The sequence below is a fragment of the Parambassis ranga genome, chromosome 13 (genome assembly GCF_900634625.1).
Source record: "Parambassis ranga chromosome 13, fParRan2.1, whole genome shotgun sequence".
NCBI lineage: Eukaryota > Metazoa > Chordata > Actinopteri > Ambassidae > Parambassis > Parambassis ranga.
In genome coordinates this window covers 472,504-484,530 of record NC_041033.1, presented here as the reverse complement: position 1 = coordinate 484,530, position 12,027 = coordinate 472,504, and the positions used below count along the sequence as shown (strand labels likewise).

The 12,027-nt window shown below is 42.6% G+C and overlaps 1 protein-coding gene across 6 annotated transcripts in view; it reads right to left on the bottom strand.

Annotated features, from left to right (window-relative positions):
• Positions 1-987: 987 nt before the first annotated feature.
• The window catches only part of nf1a (neurofibromin 1a), a 57,762-nt gene continuing 46,722 nt past the window's right edge, over positions 988-12,027 (bottom strand). For 3 of the 6 annotated variants that reach the window (XM_028420610.1, XM_028420615.1, XM_028420612.1), the window contains 17 exons: positions 11,717-11,996; positions 11,409-11,623; positions 11,228-11,289; positions 10,998-11,139; positions 10,463-10,564; positions 10,044-10,184; positions 9,730-9,856; positions 9,115-9,246; positions 8,826-8,961; positions 7,997-8,157; positions 7,781-7,903; positions 7,578-7,696; positions 7,379-7,479; positions 6,993-7,135; positions 6,002-6,048; positions 5,223-5,439; positions 988-4,668 (listed from right to left, as the gene is read on the bottom strand). In XM_028420610.1, coding sequence (XP_028276411.1) covers positions 4,475-4,668; positions 5,223-5,439; positions 6,002-6,048; positions 6,993-7,135; positions 7,379-7,479; positions 7,578-7,696; positions 7,781-7,903; positions 7,997-8,157; positions 8,826-8,961; positions 9,115-9,246; positions 9,730-9,856; positions 10,044-10,184; positions 10,463-10,564; positions 10,998-11,139; positions 11,228-11,289; positions 11,409-11,623; positions 11,717-11,996 — 2,442 coding nt within the window. In that variant the 3' untranslated portion in view covers positions 988-4,474. The remainder of the gene's footprint in view (positions 4,669-5,222; positions 5,440-6,001; positions 6,049-6,992; positions 7,136-7,378; positions 7,480-7,577; positions 7,697-7,780; positions 7,904-7,996; positions 8,158-8,825; positions 8,962-9,114; positions 9,247-9,729; positions 9,857-10,043; positions 10,185-10,462; positions 10,565-10,997; positions 11,140-11,227; positions 11,290-11,408; positions 11,624-11,716; positions 11,997-12,027) is intronic. The other 3 variants (XM_028420613.1, XM_028420614.1, XM_028420616.1) reach the window with 2 other exon arrangements.

Genomic DNA, 12,027 nt, shown 5'->3' with positions numbered 1-12,027 from the left:
TCTTTGAGCCTGCCAATAGTCCTTCTCCATGGCCTCTCCAAACTCCTTCCACACCCGAGTTTTTGCCTCCACAACACACTCCTTCTTCAGCTTGACGGCATCCCTGACTGAGTTTATGCTCTTTGTTTTCATGAATAATTAAATGATTCCCTCCAAATTTGGGTCATTTATGTAAGGATAGAACAGGATTACATGTGTCAATTTTCATGGGGTTTTGCCTCTAGGGGGCACTATAGTGACAAATATGTACAACACAAGATACTCACATATGCTACAGGCTGGAAACATGATTCTGCTGTCAAAATGTGAGGCATTAAAAGGAGATAAGTATGTTAACATACTGTTGGTGTGTCACTTGTTATGTGTTATTCACTTTTAAATGAAATCTCTTGAATTGAACAGGCTTCAGAAGTGAGACATGGCAGGCAGCCTTGGTGACATGCTTCTCCTATAATTCCTAGTTCCTAGGCTTCGCCTAGTAAAACTTTGGTGCTGTAGTGCCACAATATTATATAACAGCGTTACAGTTTCTGTACTGCCTCATGCTTTGTGATATGCTTGTGCTTCTGGTATTCAGTTGCTTAGTGTGCTGTAGCGGTTTAATGCTTTATATGCAGTGCATTTAATGTGCTGCAGTGGTGAGTGGCAAGCAGCTTTTCGCAATCACACTAGCAATTTTTTCAGGAACTGCCATTCTAGTTAAAGAAAAAATGTTTTCAGGATTTTCCATCCATCCATCCATTTTCAACCGCTTATCTGGGGCCGGGTTGCAGGAGGCAGCAATCTAAGCAGGGACGCCCAGACCTCCATCTCACCGGCCACTTCCTCCATAGTCTCTCCACCGTATCCTGGGTCTTCCCCGGGGTCTCCCCCGGAGGCTACTTCTGCTGTCAGTGGGTGCAGTGTACCACCGGGACAGGTCAATAATCTATTGCATGGCCACCAGAACGACATCCAACAATTCAACACTCACACATAGACTTCGACTCTGTGGAGAGCAAAACATTTTATTACTAACACTGGAATAGTTCAATTTGTATGTTATTATACAGAAACTAACTGCTTTACAAAAACAAAATGATACAATATCACATGTATATACAGTGTAGTAAATATACCATCTCAAATTGTACACAAAGTATTTACAATTGTCACACATAATGCTTTAAAAACAAAACTCAGACTAATACTCTACAGACATTAGATTTTGCATAACAAAAAAACAAACAAACAAAAAAACATGCCACATTTGGAGGTTTTTCATCATACAAACCCATGACTGTTTTAAATTAGTGCAAGTCAACCACTTGTTGGAGGTTATGGATACTTAATTTCATTTACACAAACTAAACCTGGAAACCACGGCAACCTGCTGAAATAAAGCTCACCTTCAGATAGTTTCTGGTTGTTTCTCGTTACCCTCACTAAGTATGTGGACGTGTTTAAATCAGGGAGTGTAGCTTTTAGAGGTGTGAGCAGAGACTTAAACACCTTCCCATCACATGGCTGCTGTTTGTTACAACATGTGAGGGGATAAGACTTATTTACATGGAGGGCTAATGTTTCATGAACCAGTTAAGCCCAGACTGTAAGAGACTTTGGAGCATGTGATGGGAATAAAAAGAAAGAATGACACATTACATGTTTTTTCCAGGTAAAATCCGTAGGTATACTATTGAACCGTAGAAAAACACACTTTTGAGGTGACACAGGAGTTTTTGACCATATGCATGGTATGGTCGGGGGTGTACAGCCCAAACCTGTCTTGCTCTATTGATTCCTCTCAAACTATAATAACCTCCAATGGAAACACTGTCAGCATCAGGCCTTCATGTATATTCACACAATACTTTTTGTCATACAACTTTCTGCTGCACAGAACAATTTAGTGACTGTTTGGCAATGATAAACTAAATTTGAGCAAATCTGTTCCAGCAGTCAGTGGTGGAATTGTTCATCTTCTAAAGCAGATACAATAGAAAACAACATGTCCCCTCAGACACAACACAAGAAACACAAAGCTGTACTGATTCATGTAGCCATACAGTGATGCCAAAGATGCTAGACTGAGTAGCAGACGTGTGGAGATGCTGCTTAGACAAGGTATACAACAATACTCAACTCTTCTCATGCATAGATGTTAAGGCAAGGTTGAAGCATTTGGAGGGAGCAGCCTAAGCTGAGCTGTGGACGGAGGCAGCCTCATCCTACACCTTCACTACAAACCAGGTGACCACCTCCAAAACAAAACAGGGTCTACCCTGCACTTCCAATAATAATAATAAAAAAATCTAATAACAATGGAATTATTTTGACACTTATTAGTACAAGTAGAGTGACCACATGTAATGAGCAGTGTAACATTAGACCTAGTGTTCTTTGGTGTCAAAACGTACAGACACTGTTTTAGACTGACAAACACACATGTACCTTTATCATTGAGTTACATATTCATATGTATGTGTTGAGAAGCAGTGCAGATAAGAGCATGGCCAACAATACATTGGCTTGCCTAAATGATCAGCTGATAATGGCCTATCTTATATATTTATAGACAGATGTATCAGAGACTGCAGAATGCTATAGAAGCCCTGACTCCATATGATGTGCAGTCAAAGAGCAGAAACGACAACAAAGCTCCCACATGTGTTCTGATGGTCTGAAGCCACACAGCTGCATCAGTAATAAACTGAATTATAATTATCATCAAGTCCCCACTGACACTGCCTGGGTTTGGCCTATAAAACATTTTTCTCTAAATGCTAGACTACTGAAATTGCACTCACAACATAGTCCATAATAAACAGGAGTGACAAATGTTAAAATAATGATTCACAACTGCATTTAAACAAACACACATCTGCCAGCTCAGGTTCGACTCCGGCCAAGCAACTTCCTGCTGGGTTTAATTAATAATAAACATAAGAAAGTAGTTCTGATTCTGAAAAGCGGTATGGCCAGAAATAAAAATTGAACTATATCCCTCTTATTTGGAAAACATAACTTCATTTATTTTGTACCATCTTCAGAAAGTTTCTTTGTATAGAAATTCTCTGGAAGATGTACTATCAAGGTCTTATTTTATGCTGGGCCTTCACACCAAGCTAAGCAATCAATATGTAGCCAGCTGGCACGATAGCAATTACCAGATAATGACTGATGTATAGCAATGGTGAAGCCAGAAAAAAGTTCAACATGTGATGCCAATACAGGTCCCCAGCAGGCTGGCCTGGAGTAGCAACACTATGGCAGCACATGTTTGTGTGATTCTCTGGATTACCTTATGTACCAAATTTACATACAGAATAACATGAAGCCCTAACAGTCTGCTTCAAAACTTCAACTCGGACAAACAACTGTGTGGATGAATCTGTCTGCTGCCTCTTTTTTTATCCAGATGATCATCCATCACTCATGTCCACATACAGAGTTAGACCTCTTTGTTATAATATATTGCACTGAGCTTATCCCTGTGGGTGTAAATAAAATCAGTGGTTGACAAAGGAGTTGGAGAGTTGAGGATTATTGCCTATTACACAAATTTCCTTGTCACTGTGTAAACAAATTAAAATGCTCTGCTGTTTAAAACACAGTTCATACTAAAAATAACAGACACACACAGAAAAAAGAGCCTGAAGTTATTTACACGGTTGCATTTCCCCTAGTGTTTTGCAATCTTCATGTGAAAGTATTTGAAAAGGAGTCATGTGTGAAGAGAAAAAAAGGTTTGTGTAGCACTATAGTTGAACAGGATAAATACTTCCAGGCAACAGAGTATATAGATGATTGTATATTTGACGATTACTGGAGGCAGGTCGTGACATGGTGATATGGACGGCTTGCCTCCATAATTAGTACCTGTTTTTGTCCCCAGCAAGGTTTGACAAATTTTACACATTGAAAAATTCTGACAAAGGCACACCATGGAGAAAACGTCAACATCTAAATCAGCACTAAGGACTAGGTTTACATAGCCGGTGTATGTAAAATATGTACAGGACTGGGAGATGTCCAAACAGGTCCAGAGTGATGGTCCTGTCTCACCCCTTCTGCCGCACTCATTTAGTCCATCTCACTAACACCGGAGTGTAGTCACTAGAGATGTGCTGCAGAGGTCTGGATGCTCCCTGTGTTAATATGTCACAGTCTGCACCCAGAGGTACTTTGCAGTTTGAAGTGTGACCTCCCTCACTGCTGCTGAACAGTGCCCATCTGTGAAACACACATTCACAGAAGGTTCTCCCACACCATCTGAAATGAATTTAATCTCAAGCAGCAGAATTCAAGTTTGCCTTTGCAAAGACTCCTCTTCGGCGTGAAACTCAAAAACCCCAGTTCTGCCATAACAACAACCGTGAAGAACCAGGAAGAAATAAGGTGAAAATGTGGAGCACAGCATGAGGCCTGGCAGGCCAGGAAAGGGGATGAGATAAGGAGGTGGAGGGTGGGTGTGGGGGCCGTGTTCTCCAGCCAATCAGACAATCTTCTTTATGCTGGGCCTCTTGAAGCTGCCGGCACTGCGCTGCTTCTGGACCTGACTGGCTGAACCGTGGCGAGTGCGCCCTCCGCTGGACAGAGCAGAGCTGGGAGACAGCTGGACGTTCTCCTTATCCACACCTGGAGGACCACAGGGAGGACAACACACTGCTGTAAACCATCCAGTTTGTCCTGCATCAAATTGTCAGACAAGAGTGAGGGCACAATCATAAGTGCAGAGGTCAACACCATCCTTACACAGTGACATTACAGTCAACGGCACTTACATGTGTACAAGTTCACATGACATGTCACATGACCATGTCTTATATGTCCACCAGGAAGCTGAAGGTAAGGCTAGCGGTCCACACACCAGTTGACTCAGATGTTATTCTATGGCACATTTGAACTAACCAACAGTCCTTGAATGCATCACATATGATGTACTGAATATAATATGGTTCAGCTGGAAAATAGCACCACTGCTACTTATTTGCACAAAACAGCTTTGTTCTGTTTTCTCAGCATAACTACAAAGCCATGATGACACTTGCAGCAGTCATGTGACAAAAATGCAGCAAGTGTTTGGCTGATGGGCAAACTTGTTCAAGACATCTGATACTTAACAATACATTTCAGCAGAGGGCTCCATGGCACTTTGTTCTAGTGCGGCCCTTCTGCAGACTTTGACAGGTTAAATGGAGGAGAAGGACAGTGGACCCAGAGTGACTGTGTGTGACAGAGACCTGGTGAGTGCTGGGAGGTTGCCAGTGAGGTCATGGAGTTGGACAGGTTGAGGTTGGCAGTGATGCTCAGCTGGCTCTGGCTGGTGGGTGGGTATGGGGAGGTGGGCGTCCTCAGCTGCTCCTCCCCTCGTTCCTCATCAGCTGCTGGCAGATAGCTATCAATCAACGCCTCCAAGAACTTGACGATCAGCTCTGCATAGTCTGGGATCTGGGTTTGCTGCAGGGTAAGCAGGTCAATGAAAATGGTTAGAGAATTGTTTAACGATTGCCTTTACTTTTAAAACCACTGCAAACATTTTATGTTTACTTATCCTCCTATTCTACTTATTTAATACTGATAATATGTGTGTGGTACTCGGACATGCTCGTAGTTAAATGCTTTGTGACACTTTTATGTATGACATTTAATACCCACAGCTGATCCTAAGGGGGTGCCTGCATACAGTGAATATGTGGAGAAACTTAATGTGGGTTTAACTTGAAGACTGCACATATACCTATGTCCTTGGACCAAGAGAAAACAATCTCCAGAGCTGCGTGATAAAGTACTAACTGAAAACTTCACTAAAAATAACACTACTGCTGTACATGTGTATATAAATAAATATGTGTTTGTGTGTGTTCATAAAGGTCCAATGCATCATATATCACCGCATTAATTGGCAGGGTGGTTGCAGAAGTGTCAAATAATTGCTTAGCAAGCTGAATTCCTCCTGCAAGGTGGCAGCCAAGGCTGGCGAGGAGAAAATGAAAATGACAGGAGGAAACATAATTCATACCTTAGAGAAGGGTCCAGCAAATCTCCACAGTCCATTAAAGCCAAAACCTGTGAAATGAGGAAGAGGAGAGGAGCGGTGAAGACCTGGAAGACAGAAGCTCACAACTGCATTCCTGTTCAGTTCATTTAACTGTCACCGACTCAGAGGACATCCAGCTTTAGCCCGATGAACCCCTTTAAAAACATTCTTCATCTGCTGGGTTTCCATCACCCAGGTTTTACGTGGATTTTGAAATATTCCAACAAAAAGTGAGATTCAAAAAATTGCCAAAAAAAGTGTTTATGCTCAGCTGAGGTCTTTTTTGATTTATACAAGGATATTGGTGACAAAATGGGAAGACTGAAAACATTCAGTCACGTATTAGAAGTAGAAGATTGACCTAGTGGGGTGGCTACTTCGTTGAAGCTAATATCTATTCTATTTCTCTGACAAGCTGACTTGGTTTGTATCCGTTTTGTAACCTCAACTTCTGCTTTTCATTACAGTCATCTACAGGAGCACATTCAGCGGTAGACTGAGACTACTGAGGAGCAGCACAGAACGCCACAGGAGCTCCTTCCTGCCAGAGGCCATCAGACTGTATAACTCCTCCCCTTTCTGTAGGAGAGGAGCTAGATAATCATGTCAGGCATCACTGTCATTCCCTCCACTGGTCTATATTTGTATCCATGCAACATATTGTGCTGTGATTTTAGTGACACTTATACTCTTTTACTTGTAACTTGATACCTCTGGCACAAGAATTTCCTTCGGGATTGCTAAAGTTTAATCTTATCTTCTCTTCTGATATGTTGCCTATACCACTGTCTTTTAAATAAGACCTACTTTTATGCTCCAACCTGTTGAGAGAGAAGTGCCTTATTTTTTTAACAAACTTTTAAAAACATTCACTTTACATTTTGATAGAAACCAGGCTGTTGAACCACTACGTGTGCCTTACAATTCTGAAAATAAATCTGAAAATAAACTGGAAAATGTCAGGGTGCATTACTCTGTAAGTAGGAGGGCTGGTACTGGGGAGGTGACTCCTCATGGTAAACCACACTCTGGACGATGCCATGAACGGGGTTTAGGAGGTTGGTGTCCTGACACATGGACAGGACAGTGTTGATCTTGGAGTCCAGCAGGTTGTGGCTGAAGAGGAGGAGACATCAAGTAACATGTACTGTTGATTCGTATGAGCACAGGCTGATGTTTTGTACTGTGGCTTTTTTCAAGAAATGACATCTCATTACTTTAATAGGATTTTGCACCATATTTTTTAATTTGACAGTGACAATCAAACCAATTGTCAACATGTCTCTTTGTGTTTAACAACCTTAGCATTAAACTAGAGGTCTTCAAACATTGTAAGAAAACATAAGTGGCATTACTTACACAACTGGAAAAACCTTTGGGAAGACAACACTAGCTTCAGCCAAGTACTCGTACAGAATCCGCTGGTCAAAGTCATCCGTGCTATACTTGACCTGAGTGGCCTGAAAATCAGGTGTAAACAGAAATAAGTGATCAAGCCATGGAATAACAGTACTGTAAGTCAGCATTTACAGCTGTGTGCCATGGCATGTTCTCTCACCAGCACAGTGAGCAGCAAAGCCTGGATCTTTGGGTCAGTCAACACCTCCTCATCCAGGAGAACGTTGGATTCTGACACAGACACCTTACGGAGGTGGGAGTTTCCGATTCTCTGCGTTTCTGCATTGAAAACATGGAGGGACTCAATATCTCGACAAACAAACCACAGGAAAAGGGCGTGTCAGTGTTGTTCCTTCATCTCACCTATCTCGTAGTCATTCTCTGCTACACGTCTCATTTTAGGAGGGGTGGTCATACCCGACTCCATCTCTGGTCTCTTTGGTGCTTTGGAGTCTGATAGAAGATAGTCAAAGCTCTTCCTGGTGCCTGGCCAACACACACAAAACACACACATTCACATCTGCAGATTTCACAGCCCAGATCAGGGTTCTAATGTACAGAACTGGTATGAAGTCATACCCAGGAGCTTCTTGGTGTTGGCCTGTGAGGGTTGGCCCATGTCCAGGCTCATGGACTTGCGTGTTCGTGGGCTGATTTGGCCCATGGTGGGGTAGGGATGGGCTGAAAGGTAGCGCTCTGAAACCTGAGGGGACGTCCAAGGCTGGGTCTCTTGCAGAGTTCTGAGACAACAGGCAAACGTTGGCTTCAAACCCCAAACCTCAACATACACTGCACCATGACATAACATGGGAATTTGTCCATCTATATCACTCAAACTTAGACACACTAATGGTATCTTTCGGATACACAACCATGCTTTCCTGGCAAACTCCCTTGTGCTTGACTGAACATGTGACACTTATGCATGTGTATGCCTTTGTGTATACTTCTGCAATTAATTGTAAGAGCAACTGAGATTAACGTGTAGCCGACAGCAACTGATTCAAAAACGAGTCTGTTGGTTGTTGTTTGAGTTTGGTTGGTTGTCTGTGTTTTAGCTGACCACGATAAAAGACCAATTCATATTAATGTGTTTGCACAAGCAACAGAGGAACACATGTGGGCAAGAAAGCAACCAAGGCAAACTTATGCCAGTTACAGTGCCTATCTGACTCACTCAGACTCATCTCACTTACTAAAGAGGACAAATCAAACACACTCAAAAAAGAAACCAATAATCCACACAGGAAAATGTCTGAACTCTGGTCCATGCACCTCACAGAGGAAGAGACACATGACCGTCACAGGACTCTTCATTTACACTATTCTTACAAATTCAAGTAACAAATTTTGTGTTAAAAAGTCTGATCAATCCGCCTGCTGTGGCCATGTTCCCCTGTTCACTTACCTGCATGTGGGGTCAGTGGTGTGACTTGAGTAGGTGTCCATGGGAACAGGGTCCATGGACAGGTCAGAAATCAGTAGCGACTTCCTGTGTTTGAGGCTGCAACGACTTCGTACCTCCTCAGAAACTGTGAGCAGAGCTGTGCAGTGCAGGAAGGTAGCAAAGATCATAATGAGCAAGGCTGAGATGTGGTTATATGTCAGTCAATTCCAGCAGTATAATATTTATATAATGAAGGGAATCTCTGTCAATTACACAGATTTCATGTGTGGTGTAATCCTGTGATACATACCAGCCAGATATGCTACGCTTTGAGTATTGACCTCAAACTTGTCACATTTCAGATGCTTGCTGATGAGTGCCAGCAGCGTGTGCAGGATTCTCACTGTCCGGGCTACTGTGGTGGGTGACGGGTGTCTGTATCCTGCAGCCACAAAGATAGACACTGATCCAGAGACTGTCACAGTCCGCACTAAAGCGGAAACAAAAAGCCAGGAAACACAAGACCTTCCTTTCACTGTAATCCTCAAAAACCTGCTCTCACATTTTCCGTTAGTCCTGCACCTATATGGAAGATGGGGAGCCCCATATGCTGTAGACTATTTTGCAAACTACTATGCATTCATACAGCCTTAACAAACGTTTACTGTACTCTGCTTTGATCTGCAGATTCTACAGTTAACCTATGATTTGTTGTCATGTGACTGCTGTTACTACACGATGAAGACTTTTCTGTTCATGTAAATGCTTTCTTTTTGAAGATTTGTTAATTGAGACATGTAAAATTTGGTGGTTTTTATTTTTGGTTCAGATATTTGGTCATATCTGAACAGTAATGTTTTGGGACTGCACTTCAAACCCTGTAGTGGTCATTTAAAACCTTTAAAATGCACACACATTGCCTTACCTTTGAGTAGGTGGCCCACGAGTGCAAAGTTGAAGTTAGCGCTGAAGTTAAGGCCTACAAAGTGATCCATCTGCTTACAATGCCATTCTAAAGGACGCCTGATCTCCATGAACACTTCCTCTGGACTCTGCAGGGACATTATTAATCGAGTCAGTGTTTCTGTAATGCATACTTGCCGTCCTTAAAGCTATACAACTTGATCCAGGTGCTTGTCTGGTTCTAAATCAAGTTCTCTGAAATGGTTTTTTTAAGATATTTCAACTGGACTCACGCATCACAAAAAGTTTTGTTCATAGACATGGCAATGAGGTTACCTTGTCATTGAAGATGCGCATGGAGTCCAGAGTGTGGAGGTTTTGCTCTAGCAGAGCAGTTCCAGCAGAGTACAGGTTTACTTCGTCCAGCTGCAGCACAGCCACTGCCACCCAGAACAGAGCTTTGTGCATGGGAGACTCCTGCAAACACACACAGGAGGGATAAGTCTTGAGTCAGGACATGAAGGAAGGTTTGTGCTAACTGAATATGACACGTCCAAACCACAGAGTGCCTGTGTACGCAACTCTGACTAACGAAGTTGCAAAAGTACTTGGAAACTTAAGCAATACAATATTTGTCAGACACAGATTGTTCTTCTATCCCAAAGCTAAAAAAAATCTGATAGCATTAGACAATACTGAGCAGTAATAAAACTAAACCAGCTGCAGCTGGATGTGACTCTTCAGTGGTTTTATACCTTGCTAAGCAGAGGCTGCAGCTTGGTCAGAGCGATGACTGTGGCCTCTATTAATACTTGGCTGTTGTAGTTGTCTGGCCCCTTTAAGCAGCTCTCCAGACCCTGTGACGATGGGAGAAAGAAATAAGGAGACAAAGTCAGGAAGAGAATGTATTCAATCAGTTTTTGTGCAGGTTAATTCCAAATTTTATTTCAAAATAATGTTGGTGAAAAAAAACTGTCCAGATTTCAAACACTTGGCTAAAATCTGTGTGTAGAGTCAAGAGATTCAAAGCATGTATGCACATCATTTGCACAGTAAAGAAACAGGTTTCCCTGTACAATGAAACTCACTAGGCTGTTCTGAATGCCATGAAAATGTTACGGTATATTAAAAATAAAATATTTTAACAAAATAGGCAATTTGAGAAGTGCATGCAAAAAAAGGAAACGTGAAATGTTAACTATGAATAAGTAAAGCTACATACATAAATGTGCATGTGTGCTACATCAGCTTTGGTGCAACATTCAGCAAAGAGTGGCTGTGTGCTCATACCCTGTCTATGCTGAGCAAAGGGCTGGCCTTGCTGAGGATTCGGATGATCTGCTTGATCTGGCCGTGGGTCACCCTCTTACTAATACAGCCAAAGACCACGAGTGCTCTGGGCTGCAGAGATGGGTTGTACTGGAATGCAAACCTGGAATTTACAGAGACAAACATGTTCAAGGAATGCACAGCATTATTATTGTCATTAATACATTAAAACAGGACTGAGGACATCATACTTCTGTGCAAGCTCTGTCCACTGGTCTAACCACTTGCAGGATGGGATGTCCCTCATACAAGCCTAGAAAACAGACAGAACAGCACATCAAGTGTTGGTTCTAGCATTAATAAGAAGCGTCATGCCACAGCTTTTTCTTTGCAGGACAGAGACATTTATTTATCCTGAATTTCTCTGCTGACCTCCATTATTTCCAGCAAGGCCTCAGTGACAGTCTCAAGGGATGACAGGGCAAAAGTCTCCCTCTCGTAGGAGCCTGGTGAGAAGGAGCGGTCTCTGTAGCTGGAGCGGAAAGCGATGACAGCAGCTGACTTGACCTTACTGATGCCGAAAAGCAGGTAGAACTTAGGCAGGGAAAACTCAGTGAGGCTCAGTCTCAGGACCTGCTTTGTCTCCTCTGAAATCATACAACACAACAACAGTCAGCAGCTTACACAAGACACAAGATGCGTATTTATGTTCGGTATGTGAACTCAATATAAATCCCCACCACTAAAGTTGAGCTGCGAGCATGTGCAGAGGGAGTGGATAATGTTGATAACCAAACCGTGGGTGGAGGCCCTCAGGGACAGCGGCCCAGTGGCTACCAGCAGGGTTACCACATGAAACAGGTACGGCAGGTGCGCCGCCACATCCAGAGAGTTATTGAAAGACAGCATGAGCATGTAGCGTGCCAAGATGGCAATGTCGTCCCACATTAGATGCTGCTCCAGTGTGGGCGTGGGTGACAAGCATGTCTTGTCGATAATCTTACACATCCGACCAATAACCTGAAAAACAAGAAGTAGAGGTCTCAAAGTG